At 46.5% G+C, this 25900-nt stretch overlaps 1 protein-coding gene across 1 annotated transcript in view; it reads left to right on the top strand.

Annotated features, from left to right (window-relative positions):
- LOC137327799 (D(4) dopamine receptor-like) overlaps positions 1-25900 on the top strand; it is a 61846-nt gene that overhangs the window by 8089 nt on the left and 27857 nt on the right. Inside the window, exon 2 of the mRNA XM_067993606.1 lies at positions 6126-6700. Within this exon, the coding sequence (XP_067849707.1) occupies positions 6126-6700 (575 nt within the window). The remainder of the gene's footprint in view (positions 1-6125; positions 6701-25900) is intronic.

Consider the following 25900-nt stretch of genomic DNA (forward strand, 5'->3'; position numbering starts at 1 on the left):
TAATCAGGAATCTCTCTAACTCAGCCTTAAAAATATTCAATGACCCTGCCTCCACCGCTCTCTGGGGGAGGGAGTTCCACAGACTCACGACCCTCCGAGAGAAAAAATTTCTCCTCATCTCCGTCTTAAATGGGAGACCCCTTATTTTTAAACTGTGACCCCGAGTTCTAGTCTCTCCCACAAGGGGAAACATCCTCTCAGCATCTACCCCTTCTAGTCCCCTCAGGATCTTATCTGTTTCAATAAGATCACCTCTCATTCTTCTAAACTCCAGTGTATACAGGCCCAACTTGTCCAACCTTTCCTCATAAGATAACTCCCTCATCCCAGGAATCAGTCGAGTGAACCTTCTCTGAACCGCCTCCAAAGCAATTATGTCCTTTCTTAAATAAGGAGACCAAAACTGCACACAGTATTCCAGATGTGGTCTCACCAATGCCCTGTACAACTGGAGCAAAACATCTCTACTTTTATATTCCATTCCTCTTGCAATAAATGACAACGTTCCATTTGCCTTCCTAATCACTTGCTGTACCTGCATACTAACTTTTTGTGATTCATGTACTAGGACACCCAGATCCCTCTGTACCTCAGAGTTCTGCAATCTCTCTCCATTTAAATAATATTCTGCTTTTCTATTCCTCCTGCCAAAGTGGACAAGTTCACATTTTCCCACATTATTCTCCATCGGCCAAATTTTTGCCCACTCACTTAACCTATCTATATCCCTTTGCAGACTCCTTATGTCCTCTTCACAACTTAATTCCTACCCACCTTTGTGTCATCAGCAAATTTAGCAACCAGACATTCGGCCCCTTCATCCAAGTCATTGATATAGATTGTAAATAGTTGAGGCCCAAGCACTGAGCCCTGTGGAACTCCACTTGTTACATCTTGCCAACCTGAAAATGACCCATTTATGCCTACTCTCTGTTTCCTGTTAGCTAACCAATCCTTTATCCATGATAATATGTTACCCCCTACACCATGAGCTCTTATTTTGTGTAGTAGCCTTTATAATGGGGAACAAGGAAATGGCAGAGCAATTAAACAAATACTTTGGTTCTGTCTTCACGGAAGAGGACACAAATAACTTCCCAGAAATGCGAGGGAACCAAGGGACGAGTGAGAAGGAGGAATTAAAGGAAATTAGTATTAGTAAAAAAATAGTGCTGGAGAAATTAATGGGACTGAAAGCCGATAAATCCCAGAATACTGAAAGAGGTAGCCATGGAAATAGTGGATGCATTAGTTGTCATCTTCCAAAATTCTATAGATTATGGAACAGTTCCTGCAGATTGGAGGGTGGCAAATGTAACCCCACTATTTAAAAAAGGAGGGAGAGAAAACCATAGAACCATAGAAAAGATACAGCACAGAAGGGGGCTGTTCGGCCCATCATATCCGTGCCGGCTCGAAGAACAACCTGGTGCCCATTCTAATCCCACCTTCCAGCACCCGGTCCGTAGCCCTGCAGCTTACAGCACTTTAGGTGCAGGTCCAGGTACTTTTTAAAAGAGTTGAGGGTCCCTGCCTCTACCTCCAACTTGGGCAGCGAATTCCAGACTCCCACCACCCTCTGGGTAAAAAAGTTTTTCCTCATGTCCCCTCTAATCCTTCCACCAATCAGCTTAAATCTATGTCCTCTAGTTCTTGAACTCTCCGCTAGGGGAAACAGGTACTTCCTGTCTACTCTATCTGGGCCCCTCATAATTTTGCACACCTCAATCAAGTCTCCCCTCAGCCTCCTCTGCTCTAAGGAAAACAACCCCAGCCTATCCAATCTCTCCTCGTAGCTGCAATTTTCAAGCCCTGGCAACATTCTTGTAAATCTTTTCTGCACTCTCTCCAGAGCAATTACGTCCTTCCTGTAATGTGGTGACCAGAACTGCGCACAATACTCCAGCTGTGGCCTCACCAGCGTTTTATACAGTTCCATCATTACATCCCTGCTTTTGTATTCCATACCTCGGCTAATAACGGAGAGCATTCCGTATGCCTTCTTCACAACCTTATCTACCTGTACTGCCACCTTCAGGGACCTGTGCACGTGCACTCCAAGGTCTCTCACTTCCTCTACCCCTCTCAATATATTCCCGTTTACTGCGTATTCCCTTTTACTGTCAAAAAACAGGGAATTTCAGACCAGTTAGCCTAACATTAGTGGGAGGGAAAATGCTAGAGTCTATTATAAAGGATGTGACACCAGGACACTTAGAAAATATCAACGGGATTAGACAAAGTCAACATGGATTTATGAAAGGGAAATCATGTTTGACAAACCTACTGGAGTTTTTTGAGGATGTAACTGGTAGAATAGATAAGGGAGAACCAGTGGATGTGGTGTATTTGGATTTTCAGAAGGCCTTTGATAAAGTCCCACATAAGAGGTTAGTGTGCAAAATTAAAGCACATGGGATTGGGGGGAATATACTGGCATGGATTGAGAATTGGTTGACAGACAGGAGACAGAAAGTAGGAATAAACAGGTCTTTTTTGGTGTGGCAGGCAGTGACTAGTGGGGTACCGCAGGGATCAGTGCTTGGGCCCCAGCTATTCACAATATATATCAATGATTTGGATGAGGGAACCAAATGTAATATTTCCAAGTTTGCTGACGACACAAAACTAGGTGGGATTGTGAGTTGTGAGGAGGATGCAAAGAGGCTTCAAGGTGATTTAGACAAGTTGAGTGAGTGGGCAAATACATGGCAGATGCAGTATAATGTGGATAAATGTGAAGTTACCCACTTCGGAAGGAAAAACAGAAGGCAGAGTATTATTTAAATGGTGATAGATTGGGAAATGTTAGTGTAAAAAGGGACCTGGGTGTCCTTGTACACCAGTCACTGAAAGCAAACATGCAGGTGCAGCAAGCAGTTAGGAAGGCGAATGGTATGTTGGCCTTCATTGCAAGAGGATTTGAGTACAGGAGCAGGGATGTCTTACTGCAGTTATACAGGGCCTTGGTGAGACCGCACCTGGAGTATTGAGTGCAGTTTTGGTCTCTTTATCTAAGAAAGGATATACTTGCCATAGAGGGAGTGCAGCGAAGGTTCACCAGACTGATTCCTGGGATGGCAGGACTGTTGTATGAGGAGAGATTGGGTCGACTCGGCCTGTATTCACTCGAGTTTAGAAGAATGAGAGGGGATCTCATTGAAACGTATAAAATTCTGACAGGGCTAGACAGACTGGATGCAGGGAGGATGTTTCCCCTGGCTGGGGTGTCCAGAACGAGGGGTCACAGTCTCAGGATACGGGGTAGGACATTTAGGACTGAGATGAGGAGAAATTTCTTCACTCAAAGGGTGGTGAACCTGTGGATTTCTCTACCACAGAAGGCTGTGGAGGCCAAGTCACTGAATATATTTAAGATGGAGCTCGATAGATTTCTGAACACAAAAGGCATCAAGGGGTATGGGGAGAGAGCGGGAATATGGTATTGAGATAGAGGATCAGCCATGATCATTTTGAATGGCGGAGCAGGCTCGAAGGGCCGAATGGCCTACTCCTGCTCCTATTTTCTATGTTTCTCTGTGGCACCTTGTCAAAAGCCTTCTGGAAATCCAAGTACACCACACCCACAGGATCCCCTTTATCCATGTTGCTTGTTACTTTCTCAAAGAACTCTAATAAATTAGTCAAACACGATTTCCCTTTCATAAAGCCGTGTTGACTCCGTCTGATTGCATTGAGATTTTCTAAGTGCCCTGCTATAACCTCCTTAATAATAGATTCTAGCATTTTCCCTATGACAGATGTTCAGCTAACTGGCCTGTAGTTTCCTGCTTTCTGTCTCCCTCCTTTCTTGAATAGAGGAGATACATTCGCTATTTTCCAATCTGATGGGACCCTTCCAGAATCGAGGGAATTTTGGAAAATTAATACCAATGCATCTACTATCTCTGCAGCCACTTCTTTTAAGACCCTAGGATAAAGTCCGTCAGGACCTGGGGACTTGTCAGCTTTTAGTTGTAATATTTTTTTCAGAACCCTTTCCCTGGTGATTGTAAATGTTTTAAGTTCCTCCCTCCCTTTCACCTCTTGATTCACAATTATTTCTGGCATGTTATTTGTATCCTTTACAGTGAAGATGGACGCAAAATATCTGTTCAATTCATCCGCCATTTCCTTATTCTCCATTATTAATTCCCCAGACTCTCTCTCTAGAGGACCAACACTCACTTTACTTACTCTTTTCCTTTTTAATACCTGCAGAAACTCTTACTATCTGTTTTTATATTTCTAGCTAGCTTTCTCTCGTACTCTAATTTCTCTCTCCTTATTACTCTTTTAGTCATTCTTTGCTGTTTTTTTATATTCTGTCCAATCTTCTGACCTGCCACTAATCTTTGCGGAATTGTATGCTTTTTCTTTCAATTTGATTCTATCTTTAACTTCCTTAGTTAGCCACCGATGGTACGTCCTTCCCCTGGAGTCTTTCTTTCTCACTGGAATGTATCTTTGCTGAGACTGCACCTGGAATACTGCATACAGTTTTGGTCTCCATACTTAAGAAAAGACATACTTGCTCTCGAGGCAGTACAAAGAAGGTTCACTCGGTTAATCCCGAGGATGAGGGGGCGGACATATGAGGAGAGGTTGAGTAGATTGGGACTCTACTCATTGGAGTTCAGAAGAATGAGAGGCGATCTTATTGAAACATATAAGATTGTGAAGGGGCTTGATCGGGTGGATGCAGTAAGGATGTTCCCAAGGATGGGTGAAACTAGAACGAGGGGGCATAATCTTCGAATAAGGGGCTGCTCTTTCAAAACTGAGATGAGGAGAAACTTCTTCACTCAGAGGGTGGTAGGTCTGTGGAATTTGCTGCCCCAGGAAGCTGTGGAAGCTACATCATTAGATAAATTTAAAACAGAAATAGACAGTTTCCTAGAAGTAAAGGGAATTAGGGGTTACGGGGAGCGGGCAGGAAATTGGACATGAATTTAGATTTGAGGTTAGGATCAGATCAGCCATGATCTTATTGAATGGCGGAGCAGGCTCGAGGGGCCGATTGGCCTACTCCTGCTCCTATTTCTTATGTTCTAATGTTATGAAATATCTCATTAAATGTCTGCCACTGCATCTCTACTGACCTATCCCTTAACCTAAGTTCCCAGTTCACTTTAACCAGCTCTGTCTTCATGCCCTCATAATTGCCCTTATTTAAGTTTAAAACACTAGTCTTAGACTTACTCTTCTCTCCCTCAAACTGAATGCGAAATTCAATCATATTGTGATCACTGCTACCTAGAGGCTCCTTTACAATGAGGTCATTAATTAATCCCGTCTCATTACACATGACCAGATCTAGAATATCCTGCTCTCTGGTTGGCTCTAGAACGTGCTGCTCGAAGAAACTGTCCCGAAAGCACTCTGTGAACTCGTCTTCCAGGCTACCTTTGCCAATCAGATTCTTCCAATCTATATGGAGATTAAAATCACCCATGATTATCGCTGTTCCTGTCTCACAAGCCCCCATTATTTCTTCCTGTAAACCCTGTCCTACAGTGTGGTTACTGTTAGGGGGCCTATAAACTACTCCCACAAGTGACTTCTTGCCTTTACTATTTCTTATCTCTACCCAAACTGATTCTACATCTTGGTCTTTGGAACTAAGGTCATTTCTCTCTATTATACTCATGTCATCCTTAATCAACAGAGCGACCCCTCCACCTTCTCCCAGCTTCCTGTCCGTCCGAAATGTCCAGTCCCCTTGAATATTCAGGTTCCAGCCGTGTCTCTCTAATTGCTCTCAGATCGTACATATTTATTTTTATTTGAGCTGCCAATTCATCCATTTTGTTACGAATGCTACACGCATTCAGATACAAAGCCCTTTAGTGCTGTCTTTTTACTATTTTTGCAACCTCTAGTCTTATCTGCTGTAATACGTCCCACCTGTTGCTCAGTTCCACTTAAGTTAAACCTTTCATATGGTATAGCACTATTTTAGTGGAGGTGTTAACCTGTTTTAAATTATAATAACATAGAGGAATGCTTCATTCCACGAATATCAGCACCGGTAATTCCTGGTCCTTTCAGGCCTGTTGTACTTTACTGAGTAACAGTAACAACCCAGATTGACCCAGCTGGACTGTTTCTTGTCTCTCGTTCAGGTTTATCGCTGTGTCCATCCCACTGAATTATAACAGAAAGCACGTCGATCGCCGACAGATTGTGCTGATATCGATGACTTGGATCTTTGCGTTTGCTGTTGCTTCACCAATCGTCTTCGGCCTGAACAACGTTCCAGACAGAGATCTGACTGTGTGTCAGTTAGAGGACGACAGCTACATCATTTACTCCTCCGTCTGCTCCTTCCTCCTCCCCTGCCCAATTATGCTGCTCTTGTACTGCGGAATGTTCCGGGGCCTCAAACGGTGGGAAGAGGCGCGGAAACGCAAGCTGAGGCACAACTTGCACGGGTTCAGGAAGATTAACGGGAGCCCCGCGATGTCGCACAGCCCCCCCCCGCTGAGAGAATGCAGCCCGACGGACATCAAGCTCGAGGAGCTGCACCTCTTTCCCACGTCTGACTGCGATTTCTCGAAGCCCTGCGTGAGCAGCTCCATACAGACCGTGACTTTTTCAGAAGTCAAGTACGTTCAGTCTCGCCCGGCACGCAGGAAGAAACGACAGAAGATCAATGGGCGAGAACGCAAAGCGATGAAAGTGTTGCCCATTGTCGTAGGTGAGTCTCTCTGTCTGTTCAGACTCTATATTAATTGTATCTGGGTCTTTGTCACCAGTTTATGTTGAATTCCATTGCCAGCTGTTTAAATTCTTTACCATCAACCCTGACTGAAACCAAGAGGAGATTTCAATTGGTTCCAGTGACACATTCTCATTCCTGTCTCAATATCTGTAAAAGTGATTCTAATATTTCCACCAAACGTCTCCCGTTGAGCAAAGCTGCAAGAAAGGAAACAAGACCACAGTCTTATTGTAAAATTCGTAGGTTCAGGGAAACACCAACCTATCAAAACCGCCTCTGGCCAAATCCAGCTCAAGGCCCACTCAGTTCTTTGTGTAAACCGTTCTTGGTGAATGTACTGGATCTCAGGATGGGAACGATCGACTGAATCCCATCAAACCCCAAACCAAAACAGAGTTTGAAACTTTGGGCTCGATTTTCACTCCCCTTCGCCCGGTGTTAACTGGTCAATAACGGCCTCAATATGGGGTCGAGAGTCTTCCCGCCCCCAAAACCCCACCCCCCCTCCGTGACCACCCCGACCCCCTCGCCTCCCATCCCCCCCGCCACCGCCGTGAACCCCGCCCCTCTCCCCTCCCCCCCGTGCCCCTCCTCGGAGATGCCTCTCCACCCCTCCAACGGGATGACCAAGTCAGCCTGTTATGCGAGTTAATCGCAGTGTACAAATAACAGGGACGCGATGGATTTTAGAAATGGATTTTCAGAAGTCACGTAAATCACTTGCCGCAGAGCGAGGGCCAGGTGGATGTTTTTGATGCAGTGTGTGCTGGGATATCTTTGGTTTTCTATGGAGATGGAAACGATTTGTACGCCAACAGGGAAACAACAATATTGGCATTTTCTGGGTGACGTCAAGTTTGGGAACCCAGCGACACCACAAGAAAGAATTCAGGGAATTGCAGAGAGGCAGGTCGGATAAAATCCAGCTGTGAGCTTGAAGAGAGCAGGTTTTAGCTCTCATTGTGTCTAACCCAATATAACAGTGTTATTAGTGCAGAGAAGCCTTGGGAGAAGGTCAGCCTTCCACTGCGATGCTTTCGGTGCCATTGTGAGGGGTTAGTTTAATATTTTATTTGTTATTGAGCGGTTTGAGGTGTTGAGGTCACGGTTAATCCCCAATGAGCTCACAGAGCTGCTGATTAGTGCGAGCCTGTAATTTCACACCCAGGGAGCTGGTGACAGTGAACTGAATCTCATCAGCATAATCATCTATCTGATCCAATAATCCCGGCAGATGGAATGTGTGTTTGCAGCACATTAAAGGCATCAGGGGCTGGTCTTTAGTGATGTGGGATATTGACCCGTGAAATGCATGTCGCCATTCCAGGTGCTGATCTCACAGAGTTTGTATTGGCTCAAAGTCATCGATTCAAACCCTACCAGTTTGTGTATCCTCTTCTTCACTTCCCTCCCCTTTTCCACTTTCATCTTTAATCCTCCCAGCTGAGAGGCCAGACAGGCTGAACGGCAGAAGGCCGGGCGTTCGAGCCCCCACTCCGGAGACTTGAGCACATAGTCCAGGCCGACACTCCCAGTGCCGTACTGAGGGAGCGCCGCACTGTCGCAGGGGCCGTCTTTCAGATGAGATGTTAAACCGAGGCCCCGTCTGCCCTCTCTGGTGGATGTGAAAGATCCCACGGCCATTACTTCGAAGAACAGCAGGGGGAGTTCTCCCCGGTGTCCTGGCCAATATTTATCCCTCAACCAACGACTATGACCCCGAGTTCTAGGGGAAACAACCTCTCAGCATCTACCCTGTCAAACCCTCTTAGAATCTTATGTAAATAACCAGATAATCTGTTTTTAGTCACTGTTTTTAGTCAGGATAAGGGGTCGGCCATTTAGGACTGAGATGAGGAGGAATTTCTTCACTCAGAGGGTTGTGAATCTTTGGAATTCTCTACCCCAGAGGGCTGTGGATGCTCAGTCATTGAGTATATTCAAGGCTGAGATCGATAGATTTTTGGACTCTAGGGGAATCAAGGGATATGGGGATCGGGCAGGAAAGTGGAGTTGAGGTCAAAGATCAGCCATGATCTGATTGAATGGCGGAGCAGGCTCGAGGGGCCGTATGGCCTACTCCTGCTCCTATTTCTTGTTGCGTTTCCTACATTACAGCAGTGACTACACTTCGAAAGTACTTAATTGGCTGTAAAGCACTTTGGGACATTCTGCGGTTGTGAAAGGCGCTATATAAATGCAAGTCTTTTCTTTTCCTCCGACTTCCATGTTCCCACAAAGAAAAAGGGAGTGGCTGCCAAATCTAGAGCCCCCCTGGATATCAGGAAGCGTTCAGGGTAAGATAAGGCAGAAAAAGAAAGCCTATGATAGACACCGAGAACTCAATACTACGGAAAGCTTAGATGAGTATAAAAAGTGCAGGGGTGAAGTTAAAAAGGAAATTAGGAAAACAAAGAGAGGGCACGAAAAAATATTAGCAGGTAAAATCATAGAAAACCTAAAGATGTTTTATAAATACATTAAGAGCAAAAGGATAACTAAGGAAAGAGTCGGGCCTATTAGAGACCAAAAAGGTAACCTGTGTGTGGAGGCGGAAGATGTGGGAATGGTTCTTAATGAATACTTTGCGTCTGTCTTCACAAAAGAGAGGGACGATGCAGAGATTGTAGTTAAGGAGGAGGAGTGTGAAATATTGGATGGGATAAACATAGTGAGAGAGGAAGCATTAAGGGGATTAGCATCTTTAAAAGTAGATAAATCACCAGGCCCGGATGAAATTTATCCCAGGCTGTTAAGAGAAGCCAGGGAGGAAATAGCGGAGGCTCTGACCATCATTTTCCAATCCTCCCTGGATACAGGTGTCGTGCCGGAGGATTGGAGGACTGCTAACATTGTACCGTTGTTTAAAAAGGGAGCGAGGGATAGACCGAGTAATTACAGGCCAGTCAGTCTAACCTCGGTGGTGGGCAAATTATTGGAATCAATTCTGAGGGACAGGATAAACTGTCATTTAGAAAGGCACGGAGTAATCAAGGACAGTCAGCACGGATTTGTTAAGGGAAGATCGTGTCTGACTAACTTGATTGAATTTTTCGAGGAGGTGATAAGGAAATCGATGAGGGTAACGCGTTTGATGTAGTCGACATGGATTTTAGCAAGGCTTTTGACAAGGTCCCACATTAAAGTGTTCAGTATATTGTGGTAAATTTTTCCGTAATCTGTTAAAATAACCTGGAAATAGGACACAGTTGTCACAGAATTACCAGCGTCTGTGGCAGTATATCGTGCATAATCTGTTCTCCACCATGCGGCACTAATTTAGTTTTCAAATGCTTCAGTGAACTCTGATGATTTAGAGACAATGCAAAAAGAAAATTCGCTACCTTTATAATTTATAGATGAACATCATTAATAGTATCTTGGTCAAAAAAGTACAAGCCCATGGGATCCAAGGGAAAGTGCCAAATTGGATCCAAAGTTGGCTCAGTGGCAGGAAGCAAAGGGTAATGGTCGACGGGTGTTTTTGTGACTGGAAGGCTGTTTCCAGTGGGGTTCCGCAGGGCTCAGTACTCGGTCCCTTACTTTTTGTGATATATATTAATGATTTGGACTTAAATGTAGGGGGCACGATTAAGAAGTTTGCAGATGATACAAAAATTGGCCGTGTGGTTGATAGTGAGGAGGAAAGCTGTTGACTGCAGGAAGATATCAATGGACTGGTCAGGTGGGCAGAAAAGTGACAAATGGAATTCAATCCGGAGAAGTGTGAGGTAATGCATTTGGGGAGAGCAAACAAGGCAAGGGAATACACAATAAATGGGAGGATACTGAGAGATGTAGAGGAAGTGAGGGACCTTGGAGTGCATGTCCACAGATCCCTGAAGGGAGCAGGACAGGTAGATAAGGTGGTTAAAAAGGCAAACGGGATACTTTCCTTTATTAGCCGAGACATAGAATATAAAACACTGGTTAGGCCACAGCTTGAGTACTGTGTACAGTTCTGGTCACCACATTACAGGAAGGATGTGATTGCACTAGAGATGGTACAGAGGAGATTTACGAGGATGTTGCCAGGACTGGAGAATTTTAGCTATGAGGAAAGATTGGATAGGCTGGGGTTGTTTTCCTTGGAACAGAGGAGGTTGAGGGGAGATTTAATTGAGGTGTTCAAAATTATGAGGGGCTGAGATAGAGTGGATAGGAAGGACCCATTTCCCTTAGCAGAGGGGTCAATAACCAGGGGGCATCGATTTAAAGTGATTGGTAGAAGGATTAGAGGGGAATTAAGGAGAAATTTTTCACCCAGAGGGTGGTGGGGGTCTGGAACTCACTGCCTGAGAGGGTGGGAGAGGCAGAAACCCTCAACTCATTTAAAAAGTACCTGGATGTGCACCGGAAGAGCCGAAACCCACAGGGCTACGGACCAAGTGCGGGAAAGTGGGATTAGGCTGGGTGGCTCTTTCTTGGCTGGCACGGACACGATGGGCCGAATGGCCTCCTTCTGTGCTGTAAATTTTCTATGATTCTATTCCAACGTCACTCAACGATTGTCCGCTAGGAGCGATGGGAATTCTGCTTCCAACTCGTGGGGAATTCCCAGGCCCCGTCAGTGGGGTTGAGATGGTTCTCAGGCAGCAGCGAATCTACGGCCCGTTTTATATCCCGCCCAAAATCAACGAGAAAGAAAATCGGACAGGTGTAAATGGAGCTGCCGATTTGCTGTTGCCCCAAAGACAATTTCACCTCCAGTGTCCTCCACGGGACAAAAATTGGGTCGGATTTTGGTCTGAAAATAACGATCAGTCTGACAGGCCTCACCGTTACTACCGTGCGTCTGGTAGACGAACCTCCGGTGATCGTACAGTTAAATGGCCGGGAGGGGCCTGGGAGAGAGTGAGGGAGGACGGAAGAGAGGGAGAGGGGAAGAGGGGGCGGGTGAGGGGTGGGAGGTGGGAGAGAGAGAGGGGAAGAGAGGGGGTCGGGAGAGGGAGAGGGGGAGAGAGAGGGAAAGAGGGAGAGGGAGAGGGGAAGAGGGTGAGGGAAGGGGGAGAGGAGGGGGGAGGGGGTGAGTGGAGGAGAGGGAGAGGGGAAGAGGGTGAGGGAAGGGGGAGAGGGGGTGGGAGAGGGAGGGGGAGAGTGGAGGAGAGGGAGAGGGGAAGGGGGAGAGGAGGTGGGGGGTGGGAGAGGGGGCCGGGAGAGGGGGAGGGAGGGGGGGGGGGAGAGGGAGAGGGAGAGGGGAAGAGGGTGAGGGAAGGGGGAGAGGGGGCCGGGAGAGGAAGAGAGGGGGAGAGGGGGAGAAAGGGCTGGATTGGAGGCCTGGGAGAGGAGCTTGCAGTGTAAAAGTCCAGGGAAAGTCCAAGTCTATCGATATCTAGAGTTGTTCGTTCGCTGCTCACAGCAAAATCCGACCTATTATCTTTTTTTAATGATTACTGAATGGTGTCTCCCATCACTCAGTCCCTCGCGAGTTCTGTTTGGTCCCTCTTACTGCCGCCTCCTCCTGTGCCTCCCCGATTCAGTGTTCCTCCCCCACTCAGCCCCTCCCCAATTTAGTGCATCCTGAGTTCTACTCGATGACCAAATTCCCCCCCCCCGCTTCCCCCGCCACCTCTGAGGCTCAGCTTGGCGTCTCCCTGATGGTATTTCCCAATGATGAAGACGCTGAGGGAGGAATCGCTGGGCTGGACCTCCACCGGATTCACCGGGCTGGACCTCCACCAGATTCACCGGGCTGGACCTCCAGGGTACAGTCTGAGCACCAGATTCACCGGGCTGGACCTCCAGGGTACAGTCTGAGCACCAGATTCACCAGGCTGGACCTCCAGGGTACAGTCTGAGCACCAGATTCACTGGGCTGGATCTCCAGGGTACAATCTGAGCACCAGATTCACCAGGCTGGACCTCCAGGGTACAGTCTGTGCACCAAATTCACCAGGCTGGACCTCCAGGGTACAGTCTGAGCACCAGATTCACCAGGCTGGACCTCCAGGGTACAGTCTGAGCACCAGATTCACCAGGCTGGACCTCCAGGATACAGTCTGAGCACCAAATTCACCAGGCTGGACCTCCAGGGTACAGTCTGAGCACCAGATTCACCAGGCTGGACCTCCAGGGTACAGTCTGTGCACCAGATTCACTGGGCTGGACCTCCAGGGTACAGTCTGTGCACCAGATTCACCGGGCTGGACCTCCAGGGTACAGTCTGTGCACCAGATTCACCGGGCTGGACCTCCAGGGTACAGTCTGTGCACCAGATTCACCGGGCTGGACCTCCAGGGTACAGTCTGAGCACCAGATTCACCAGGCTGGATCTCCAGGGTACAGTCTGTGCACCAGATTCACCGGGCTGGACCTCCAGGGTATAGTCTGAGCACCAGATTCACCGGGCTGGATCTCCAGGGTACAGTCTGTGCACCAGATTCACCGGGCTGGACCTCCAGGGTACAATCTGAGCACCAGATTCACCGGGCTGGACCTCCAGGGTACAGTCTGTGCACCAGATTCACCGGGCTGGACCTCCAGGGTACAGTCTGTGCACCAGATTCACTGGGCTGGATCTCCAGGGTACAATCTGTGCACCAGATTCACCGGGCTGGACCTCCAGGGTACAGTCTGAGCACCAGATTCACCAGGCTGGACCTCCAGGGTACAGTCTGAGCACCAGATTCACCGGCTTACCGCAACATCCCAACAACAGAGCACAGAAATTCAGATTACTACAACTTGCATTTATATAGCGCCTTTAACGTAGTAAAACGTCCCAAGGAGCTTCACAGGAGCGATTATCAAACAAAATTTGACACCGAGCCACATAAGGAGATATTAGGACAGGTGACCAAAAGCTCGGTCAAAGAGGTAGGTTTTAAGGAGGAGAGAGAGTGGGAGAGGTTTAGGGAGGGAATTCCAGAGCTTAGGGCCCAGGCAGCTGAAGGCACGGCCGCCAATGGTAATTGTATGATTTATATGAACTAGCGTTAATTGTATTCAGGTGGTGGGTATCAATTGGGGACTCTCTTGTATTCTTTTTATAGGAGAGCTGATCTAGAGTGTGGTGCGTGTGAGGTGAATCTCTGTGAATAAAGGCTTGGAACCACCTAAAGACCAGGCTCTAGTAGTCTATCCGCCACCTCAATTAAAACAGCCAATGGTGGAGCGATTAGAAATCGGGGGATGCGCAAGAGGCCAGAATTGGAGGAACGCAGAGATCTCGGAGGGTTGTAGGGGCTGGAGGAGGTTACAGAGATCGGGAGGGGGGGCGAGGGGCCATTGTGGGATTTGAAAACAAGGATGAGAATTTTAAAATCGAGGCGTTCCCGGACCGGGAGCCAATGTGGGTCAGCGAGCACAGCGGGTGATGGGTGAACGGGACTTGGTGCGAGTTAGGATACGGGGGGCAGCAGAGTTTTGGATGAGCTGAAGTTTAGGGAGGGTGGAAGATGGGAGGCCGGAGAGGAGAGCGTTGGAATAGTCGAGTCTGGAGGTAACAAAGGCATGGATGAGGGTTTCAGCAGATGAGCTGAGGCAGGGGCGGAGACGGGCGATGTTACGGAGGTGGAAGTAGGCGGTCTCGGTGATGGAGAGGATATGGGGTCAGAAGCTCATCTCAGGGTCAAGTAGGAGGCTGTGATTTCTCTCTCTTTTTTGTGGGTGTGAATCTTCATTTTTGCTCCTCAGCCCTTGGATCTTCCTCAAACATAAGGAAACATGAAACAAGAGAATGCCTCTTGGTCAATCAAGCCCATTCCTCCCACAAACCTTGCAGAATCGACAAACACTGACGTGTTCTCACCGTGGCCAAGTCCTCGCTGGTTTTCAGCCGTTCATCGGGTAGTTACCAGCAGATAAGTCAGGGCAGTTAACGGACGATGCTTCCTCCAAATCAGGGAAGAGTTTGTCCTCCATTCAGGACCTCCACCGAGCAGCCTGGCCGGGCGATTAGGAGCTCCGTGCGACGATGGGACCCAGCCCGACACCGCCCTGGTGTGCAGTTCAGATCCTGGCAACTAGGCCGCTCCCACGGAGGCCCTCGCTCTGTCCCACGAGGTGACCCTTCTCGAGATGCCAATCAGCATTAGGCTGAGCTGGAATAATGTAATTAAACAGCTCTCAAAACAGGAGGCTATTAAGGATTGAAAGTGGTATTTATAAACTGAATGTTGGTTTATGTTTCTGTTACTCTGGAGAGATTTTAAATTTGTAATTTAGACAAGGAGTCTGAGGAGAACAGAAACCGTGATATCCAATGGTTTATGATGAAGGAATCCCCGAAAATCCATCGATATTTTGTATTTATCAGACAGTGCAATTTCTCTCTCAAGCTTCTCTTTCTTACGGTGTGGCTGTGTTCAGATCAACTGCCAGTTAACTTTCCTTTAACACCGAATTCTCTGTGAACCACACGACAAATATAACTTCCTTAACGTTTATTGAATTGTGAGACATTCAAAGACATAATTATCACGTAATAGACTGGTTAGCAAAATTAAAGCCCGTGGAATTAAAGGGACAGCGGCTGCATGGATACAAAATTGGCTCGGGGACAGAAAGCAGAGAGTAGTGGTGAACGGTTGTTTCTCAGACTGGAGGGAAGTTTACAGTGGTGTTCCCCAGGGGTCAGTATTAGGACCACTGCTGGTTTTGATATATTTTAATGACCTGGACTTGGGTATAGAGGGTATAATTTCAAAGGTTACTGATGACACGAAACTCAGAAATGTAGTAAATAGTGAGGAGGATAGTAACAGACTTCAGGAGGAGAGAGACAGACCGGTGAAATGGGCAGACACGTGGCAGATGGAATTTAACACAGAGAAGTGTGAAGTGATACATTTTGGTAGGAAGAATGAGGAGAGGCAATATAAACTAAAGGGTACAATTTTAAGGGGGGGTGCAGGAACAGAGAGATCTGGGGGTGTATGTGCACAAATCGTTGTAGGTGGCAGGGCAGGTTGAGAAAGTGGTTAAAAAAGCATACGGGATCCTGGGCTTTATAAATAGAGGCATAGAGTACAAAAGCAAGGAAGTTATGATGAGCCTTTATAAAACACTGGTTCGGCCACAACTGGAGTATTGTGTCCAGTTCTGGGCATCGCACTTTAGGAAAGATGTGAAGGCCTTAGAGAGGGTGCAGAAGAGATTCACTAGAATGATTCCAGGGATGAGGGACTTTACTTACACGGATAGACTGGAGAAGCTGGGATTGTTCTCCTTAGAGCAGAGAAGGTTGGGAGGAGATTTGATGGAAATGTTCAAAATCATGAAGGGTTTAAAGCAAATAGAGAGAAACTGTTCCCATTGGCGGAAGGGTCAAGAACCACAGGACATAGATTTAAGGCGATCGGCGAAAGAACCAAAGGTGAATAACTTTTTTACGCAGCAAGTTGTTCTGATCTGGAACGCGTTGCCTGAAAGGGCGGTGGAAGCAGATTCAATGGTGACTTTCAAATAGGAATTGGATAAATACTTCAAGGGAAAAAATTTGCAGGGCTACGGGGAAAGAGAAGGGGAGTGGGACTAATTGGACAGCTCTTACATAAGAAACATCTGAAATAGGAGCAGGAGGAGGCCATACGGCCCCTCGAGCCTGCTCTGCCACTCAATAAGATGATAGAATCAGAGAAAGGATACAGCTCGGAAGGAGGCCATTCGGCCCATCGAGTCCACGCCAGCTCGAAACAAGAGCATTCATAGGCAAACATAGGTCCCTTAGAGGATGAGACCGGGAAATTAATGGTGGGAAACATGGAGATGGCAAAAATGCTGAACAAATATTTTGTTTCAGTCTTTACAGTAGAGGACACTAAGAATATCCCAACACTGGACAAACAGGGGACTCTCGGGGGGGAGGAGCTAAATACGATTAAAATCACTCAAGAGATGGTACTCAGTAAAATAATGGGACTCAAGGCGGATAAATCCCCTGGACCTGATGGCTTCCATCCTAGGGTCTTGAGGGAAGTGGCAGTAGGGATTGTGGATGCTTTGGTGATAGTTTTCCAAAATTCCCTGGACTCAGGAGAGGTCCCGGCAGATTGGAAAACTGCTAATGTAACACCGTTATTTAAAAAGGGTAGTAGGCAGAAGGCTGGAAATTATAGGCCAGTTAGCTTAACATCTGTGGTGGGTAAAATTTTGGAGTCTATTATTAAGGAGACAGTAACGGAACATTTAGATAAGCATAATTTAATAGGACAAAGTCAGCATGGCTTTATGAAGGGGAAGTCATGTCTGACAAATTTGCTTGAGTTCTTCGAGGATATAACGTATAGGGTGGATAAAGGGGAACCAGTGGACGTAGTGTATTTAGACTTCCAGAAGGCATTCGACAAGGTGCCACATAAAAGATTATTACTTAAGATAAAAAATCACGGGATTGGGGGTAATATTCTGGCATGGGTGGAGGATTGGTTATCAAACAGGAAGCAGAGAGTTGGGATAAATGGTTCATTTTCGGACTGGCAACCAGTAACCAGTGGTGTTCCACAGGGGTCGGTGCTGGGTCCCCAACTCTTTACAATCTATATTAACGATTTGGAGGAGGGGACCGAGTGCAACATATCAAAATTTGCAGATGATACAAAGATGGGAGGGAAAGTAGAGAGTGAGGAGGACATAAAAAACCTGCAAGGGGATATAGACAGGCTGGGTGAGTGGGCGGAGATTTGGCAGATGCAATATAATATTGGAAAATGTGAGGTTATGCACTTTGGCAGGAAAAATCAGAGAGCAAGTTATTTTCTTAATGGCGAGAGACTGGAAAGTACTGCAGTACAAAGGGATCTGGGGGTCCCAGTGCAAGGAAATCAAAAAGTTGGTATGCAGGTGCAGCAGGTGATCAAGAAAGCCAACGGAATGTTGGCTTTTATTGCTAGGGGGATAGAATATAAAAACAAGGAGGTATTGCTGCAGTTATATAAGGTATTGGTGAGACCGCACCTGGAATACTGCATACAGTTTTGGTCTCCATACTTAAGAAAAGACATACTTGCTCTCGAGGCAGTACAAAGAAGGTTCACTCGGTTAATCCCGGGGATGAGGGGGCGGACATATGAGGAGAGGTTGAGTAGATTGGGACTCTACTCATTGGAGTTCAGAAGAATGAGAGGCGATCTTATTGAAACATATAAGATTGTGAAGGGTCTTGATCGGGTGGATGCAGTAAGGATGTTCCCAAAGATGGGTGAAACTAGAACGAGGGGGCATAATCTTAGAATAAGGGGCTGCTCTTTCAAAACTGAGATGAGGAGAAACTTCTTCACTCAGAGGGTGGTAGGTCTGTGGAATTTGCTGCCCCAGGAAGCTGTGGAAGCTACATCATTAGATAAATTTAAAACAGAAATAGACAGTTTCCTAGAAGTAAAGGGAATTAGGGGTTATGGGGAGCGGGCAGGAAATTGGACATGAAGCTGAGTTCGGATCGGTCAATGCCCTGTGGGTGGCGGAGAGGGCCCAGGGGCTATGTGGCCGGGTCCTGCTCCGACTTCTTGTGTTCTTTAGATTTGTGGTTGGGATCAGATCAGCCATGATCTTATTGAATGGCGGAGCAGGCTCGAGGGGCCGATTGGCCTACTCCTGCTCCAATTTCTTATGTTCTTATGTTCTTATGTCCAGCTAGTCCCACTCCCCCGCCCTATCTCCACAGCCCTGCAAATTTTTTACTTTCAACGACTCATCCAGTTCCCTTTTGAAGGCCAGGAAATATTAAAGGGATCAGCATCTTTGAAAGTAGATAAATCACCAGGCCCGGATGAAATGTATCCCAGGCTGTTAAAAGAAGCCAGGGAGGAAATAGCGGAGACTCTGACCATCATTTTCCAAACCTCCCTGGATACAGGCGTGGTGCCGGAGGATTGGAGGACTGCTAACATTGTACCGTTGTTTAAAAAGGGAGCGAGGGATAGACCGAGTAATCACAGGCCAGTCAGTCTAACCTCGGTGGTGGGCAAATTATTGGAATCAATTCTGAGGGACAGGATAAACCATCACTTAGAAAGGCACGGAGTAATCAAGGACAGTCAGCATGGATTTGTTAAGGGAAGGTCATGTCTGACCAACTTGATTGAACTTTTTGAGGAGGTAACAAGGAGGGTCGATGAGGGCAGCATATTTTAGTAAGGCTTTTGACAAGGTCCTGCATGGCAGACCAGTCAAAAAGTACCAGCCCATGGGATCCAAGGGAGAGTGGCAAGTTGGATCCAAAATTGATTCATTGGCAGGAAGCAAAGGGTAATGGTTGACGGGTATTTTTGTGACTGGAAGGCTGTTTCCAGTGGGGTTCTGCAGGGCCCAGTACTCGGTCCCTTGCTTTTTGTGATATATATTAATAATTTGGACTTCAATGTATGGGGCATGATTAAGAAGTTTGCACATGATACAAAAATTGGCCGTGTGGTTGATATTGAGGAAAGAAGCTGTAGACTAGATTATGGAACAGTTCCTACAGATTGGAGGGTGGCAAATGTAACCCCACTATTTAAAAAAGGAGGGAGAGAGAAAACAGGGAATTACAGACCAGTTAGCCTGACATCAGTAGTGGGGAAAATGCTAGAGTCTATTATAAAGGATGTGATAACAGGACACTTAGAAAATATCAACAGCATTAGACAAAGTCAGCATGGGTTTATGAAAGGGAAATCATGTTTGACAAACCTACTGGAGTATTTTGAGGATGTAACTGGTAGAATAGATAAGGGAGAACCAGTGGATGTGGTTTATTTGGATTTTCCTCAGACGTCAGTCCTGCCATCCCAGGAATCAGTCTGGTAAACCTTTGTTGCACTCCCTCCATGGCAAGGACATCCTTCCTCAGATAAGGAGACCAAAACTGCACACAATACTCCAGATGTGGTCTCACCAAGGCCCTGTATAACTGCAGTAAGACATCCCTGCTCCTGTACTCAAATCCTCTTGCAATGAAGGCCAACATACCATTCGCCTTCCTAACTGCTTGCTGCACCTGAATGCTCACTTTCAGCGACTGGTGTACAAGGACACCCAGGTCTCGTTGCACCTCCCCTTTTCCCAATCTATCACCATTCAGATAATAATCTGCCTTTCTGTTTTTACAACCAAAGTGGATAACCTCACATTTATCTACGTTATACTGCACCTGCCATGTTCTTGCCCACTCACCCAACTTGTCTAAATCACATTGGAGCCTCTTTGCATCCTCCTCACAGCTCACATTCCACCCCAGCTTTGTGTCGTCTGCAAACTTGGAAATGTTACATTTAGTTCCCTCATCCAAATCATTGATATATATTGTGAATAGCTGGGGCCCAAGCACTGATCCCTGCGGTACCCCACTAGTCACTGCCTGCCACCCGGAAAAAGACCTGTTTATTCCTACTCTCTGTTTCCTGTCTGTCAACCAATTCTCAATCCATGCCAGTATATTCCCCCCAATCCCATGTGCTTTAATTTTGCACATTAACCTCTTGTGTGGGACCTTATCAAAAGCCTTCTGAAAATCCAAGTACACCACATCCACTGGTTCTCCCCTATCTATTCTACTAGTTACATCCTCAAAAAAGTCCAGTAGATTTGCTAAGCATGATTTCCCTTTCATAAACCCATGCTGACTTTGTCCAATCCCGTTAATGCCTTCCAAGTGTTCTGTTATCACATCTTTTATAATAGACTCTAGCATTTTCCCCACTACTGATGTTAGGCTAACTGGTCTGTAATTCCCTGTTTTTTCTCTCCCTTCAATATTGCCACCCTCCAATCTGTAGGAACTGTTCCAGAGTCTATAGAATTTGGGAAGATGATCACCAATGCATCCACTATTTCCAGGGCCACTTCCTTTAGTACTCTGGGATGTAGATTATCAGGCCCTGGGGATTTATCAGCCTTTAGCCCCATTAATTTCCCTTGCACTATTTTTTTACTAATACTGATTTCCTTCAGTTCCTCCCTCTCACTCGACCCTTGGTTCCCTAACATTTCCGGGAGGTTATTTATGTCCTCCTTTGTGAAGACAGAACCAAAGTATGTGTTTAATTGTTCTGCCATTTCTTTGTTCCCCATTATAATTTCCCCCATTTCTGACTGTAAGGGACCTACATTTGTCTTCATTAATCTTTTTCTCTTGACATATTTATAGAAGCTTTTACAGTCAGTTTTTATGTTCCCTGCTAGTTTACTCTCATACTCTATTTTTCCCTCTTAATCAATCTCTTTGTCCTCCTTTGCTGAATTCTGAACTGCTCCCAATCCTCAGACTTGCCGCTTTTTCTGGCAATTTTATATGTCTCCTCTTTGGATTTAATACTATCTCTAATTTCTTTTGTAAGCCACGGTTGAGCCACCTTTCCAGTTTTATTTTTGCACCAGACAGGAATGAATAATTGTTGTAATTCCTGCACATGTTCTTTAAATATTAACCATTGCCTATCCACCATCATCCCTTTTAGTAAAGTTCCCCACTCTTTCAGAGCCAACTCACACCTCATACTTTCGTAATTTCCTTTATTTGATTCAGGACCCTAGTTTCAGATTCAACTACTTCACTCTCCATCTTAATGAGGAATTCTATCATGTTATGGTCGCTCTTCCCTACGGGACCCCGCACAACAAGATTGTTAATTAATCCTTTCTCATTGCACAATACCCAGTCTAGGATCGCCTGTTCTCTAATTGGTTCCTCAACGTATTGGTCTAGAAAACCATCACGTACACACTCCAGGAATTCCTCCCCCACAGAAATGGGGATGTTCGCTGATGATTGCGTAGTGTTCAGTTCCATTCGCAACCCCTCAGATAATGAAGCAGTCCGAGCCCGCATGCAGCAAGACCTGGACAACATCCAGGCTTGGGCTCATAAGTGGCAAGTAACATTTGCGCCAGACAAGTGCCAGGCAATGACCATCTCCAACAAGAGAGAGTCCAACCACCTCCCCTTGACATTCAACGGCATTACCATCACCGAATCCCCCACCATCAACATCCTGGGGGTCACCATTGACCAGAAACTTAACTGGACCAGCCATATAAATACTGTGGCTACGAGAGCAGGTCAGAGGCTGGGTATTCTGCGGCGAGTGACTCACCTCCTGACTCCCCAAAGCCTTTCCACCATCTACAAGGCACAAGTCAGGAGTGTGATGGAATACTCTCCACTTGCCTGGATGACTGCAGCTCCAACAACACTCAAGAAGCTCGACACCATCCAGGACAAAGCAGCCCGCTTGATTGGCACCCCATCCACCACCCTAAACATTCACTCCCTTCACCACCGGCGCACTGTGGCTGCAGTGTGTACCATCCACAGGATGCACTGCAGCAACTCGCCAAGGCTTCTTCGACAGCACCTCCCAAACCCGCGACCTCTACGACCTAGAAGGACAAGAGCAGCAGGCACATGGGAACAACACCACCTGCACGTTCCCCTCCAAGTCGCACACCATCCCGACTTGGAAATATATCGGCCGTTCCTTCATCGTCGCTGGGTCAAAATCCTGGAACTCCCTTCCTAACAGCACTGTGGGAGAACCTTCACCACACGGACTGCAGCGGTTCAAGAAGGCGGCTCACCACCACCTTCTCAAGGGGCAATTAGGGATGGGCAATAAATGCCGGCCTCGCCAGCGACGCCCACATCCCATGAACGAATAAAACAAAAGTATTATTGCTAATTTGGTTTGACCAATCTATATGTATATTAAAGTCACCCATGATTATAGTTGTACCCTTCTTGCATGTGTCTCTAATTACCTGTTTAATGCCCTACCCTCCATCTCCACTACTGTTTGGGGGCCTATAGACAACCCCCACCAATGTTTTCTGCCCCTTGGTGTTTCTTAGCTCCACCCATACAGATTCCACATCGTGATTTTCCGAGCCAATATCCTTCCTCACTATTGCATTGATTTCCTCCTTTACTAACAACGCTACCCCACCTCCTTTCCCTTTTTTCCTGTCCTTCCTAAATATTGAATACCCCTGGATGTTCAGTTCCCATCCTTGGTCACCCTGCAGCCATGTCTCCGTAATCGCAACCATATCACAACCGTTAATGTCTATCTGCGCTGTTAAATCATCTGCCTTATTGCGAATGCTCCGCGCATTAAGACACAATGCCTTTAGACTTGTCTTTTTAAGATTGGCAGTCACATTGGCAGGATGTGACTTGTGGAGTCCCGCAGGGATCTGTCTTGGGGCCTCAATTATTCACAATATTTATTAACGACTTAGATGAAGGCATAGAAAGTCTCATATCTAAGTTTGCCGATGACACAAAGATTGGTGGCATTGTAAGCAGTGTAGATGAAAACATAAAATTACAAAGCGATATTGGTAGATTAGGTGAATGGGCAAAACTGTGGCAAATGGAATTCAATGTAGACAAATGTGAGGTCATCCACTTTGGATCAAAAAAGGATAGAACAGGGTACTTTCTGAATGGTAAAAAGTTAAAAACAGTGGATGTCCAAAGGGACTTAGGGGTTCAGGTACATGGATCATTGAAGTGTCATGAACAGGTGCAGAAAATAATCAATAAGGTTAATGGAATGCTGGCCTTTATATCTAGAGGACTAGAGTACAAGGGGGCAGCAGTTATTCTGCAGCTATACAAAACCCTGGTTAGACCGCACCTGGAGTACTGTGAGCAGTTCTGGGCACCGCACCTTCGGAAGGACATATTGGCCTTGGAGGGAGTGCAGCGTAGGTTTACTAGAATGGTACCCGGACTTCAAGGGTTAAGTTACGAGGAGAGATTACACAAATTGGGGTTGTATTCTCTCGAGTTTTGAAGGTAAAAGGGGTGATCTGATGAAGTTTATAAGATATTAAGGGGAACGGATAGGGTGGATAGAGAGAAACTATTTCCGCTGGTTGGGGATTCTAGGAGTAGGGGGCACAGTCTAAAAATTAGAGCCAGACCTTTCAGGAGTGAGTTTAGAAAACATTTCTACACACAAAGGATGGTAGAAGTTTGGAACTCTCTTCCGCAAACGGCAATTGATACTAGCTCAATTGCTAAATTTAAATGTGAGATAGATAGCTTTTTGGCAACCAAAGGTATTAAGGGATATGGGCCAAAGGCAGGTATATGGAGTTAGATCACAGATCAGCCATGATCTTATCAAATGGCGGAGCAGGCACGAGGGGCTGAATGGCCTCCTCCTGTTCCTATGTTTCCTATAACCCTCTTGTATTAATCGAATACTCTCCTTAACTTCTTTAATTAGCCACGGATGAATCACTTTTCCCGTGGAGTTTATATTTCTCAGTGGAATGTATATTCATTGAGAATTTTGAAATATTTCTTTAAATGTTTGCCATTGCTTATCTACTGTCAAACCTTTCAATCTAATTTCCCAATCTATCTGAGCCAACTCGCCCCTCATACCTACGTAATTGGCTTTAAGTTTAAGATCCTAGTTTCGGTCTTAAATACGTCACTCTCAAACTCAATATGCAATTCTATCATATTATGATCACTCTTCCCCAGAGGATCCTTTACTGTGAGATTACTAATTGACGCTGTCTTATTACACAGTACAAGTCTAAAACGGCCTGTTCCCTGGTTGGTTCCATGACATATTGCTCTAGGAAACCGTCTCGAATACATTCCATGAACCCATTCTCCAGACTGCCTTTGTCAATTTGATTTATCCAGACTATATCAAGATTAAAGTCCCCCACGATTACTGCATTTCCTTTGTTACAAGCTTCTATTATTTCTTGATTAATACCCTGTCCAACGATATAGCAACTATTACAAAGTGCCGGCAGGAGCTCGATGGGGCGAATGGCCTCCTTCTGTACTGTTACCATTCTATGATTCTAAGCTGGGGTTAGAACAGAGAAAGTTAAGGGGAAATTTGATAGAGGTGTTCAAAATCGTGAACGGTTTTGATAGAGTCAATAAAGAGAAACTGTTTCCAGTGGCAGAAGGGTCGGTGACCAGAGGACACCTGGTCTCCTTATCGAACGAAGGATATACCTGACTTAGAGGGGGTGCAACGAAGGTTCACTAGGTTAATTACTGGGATGAGAGGGTTTTCCTGTGAAGAGAGATTGAGTAGAATGGGCCTATACTCTCTGGAGTTTAGAAGAATGAGAGGGGATCTCATTGAAATATATAAGATTTTGAGAGAGTTTGACAGGGTAGATGCTGAGAGATTGTTTCCCCTGGCTGGAGAGTCTAGAACTAGGGGGCATAATCTCAGGATAAGGGGTCGGACATTTAAGACTGAGATGAGAGGTGAGCACAGTGTAAAAGGAGAGTCCGGGAGGTGAACGCAGTGTAAATCTAAGGCAAGTCATGGCAGCAGAGCTCGCACCCGTGATCTGCTCCTCCTGCACTATGTGGGAAATCACGGACACTACCAGTGTCCCTGGCGACCATGTGTGCAGGAAGTGTGTCCAACTGCAGCTACTGGCTAACCGCATTTCGGAGCTGGAGCTGTGGGTGGATTCACTGTGGAGCATCCGCGATGCTGAGACTATCGTGGATAGCACGTTCAGTGAGGTGGTCACACCGCAGGTAAAGATTACGCAGGCAGAAAGGAAATGGGTGACCGCCAGGCAGAGTAAAAGGACGAGGCAGGTAGAGCAGGAGTCCCCTGGGGCCATCTCCCTCTCAAACAGATATTCTGCTTTAGATACTGTTGGGGGAGATGTCTTATCAGGGGAAAGCAGCAAGAGCCAGGTTCGGGGCACCACGGGTGGCTCTGCTGCACAGGAGGGGAGGAAGAAGAGTGGCAGGGCTATAGTGATAGGGGATTCAATTGTAAGGGGAACAGATAGGCGTTTCTGCGGACGCAAACGTGACTCCAGGATGGTATGTTGCCTCCCTGGTGCTAGGGTCAAGGATGTCATGGAGCAGCTGCAGGGCATTCTGGAGGGGGAGGGTGAACAGCCAGTAGTCATGGTCCATATCGGTACCAACGACATAGGTAAAAAAAGGGATGAGGTCCTGCAAGGTGAATTCAAGGAGTTAGGAGATAAATTAAAAAGCAGGACCTCAAAGGTAGTGATCTCAGGATTACTACCAGTGCCACGTGCGAGCGAGTATAGGAACAGGAGAATAGACCGGATGAATGCGTGGCTGCAGGGATGGTGTAGGAGGGAGGGATTTAGATTCCTGGGACATTGGGACCGGTTCTGGGGAAGGTGGGACCTGTACAAGCGGGACGGGTTACACCCGAGCAGGACCGGGACCGATGTCCTCGCGGGGGTCTTTGCTAGTGGTGTTGGGGAAGGTTT

This window comes from Heptranchias perlo, chromosome 12, assembly GCF_035084215.1.
Source record: "Heptranchias perlo isolate sHepPer1 chromosome 12, sHepPer1.hap1, whole genome shotgun sequence".
Lineage (NCBI taxonomy): Eukaryota > Metazoa > Chordata > Chondrichthyes > Hexanchiformes > Hexanchidae > Heptranchias > Heptranchias perlo.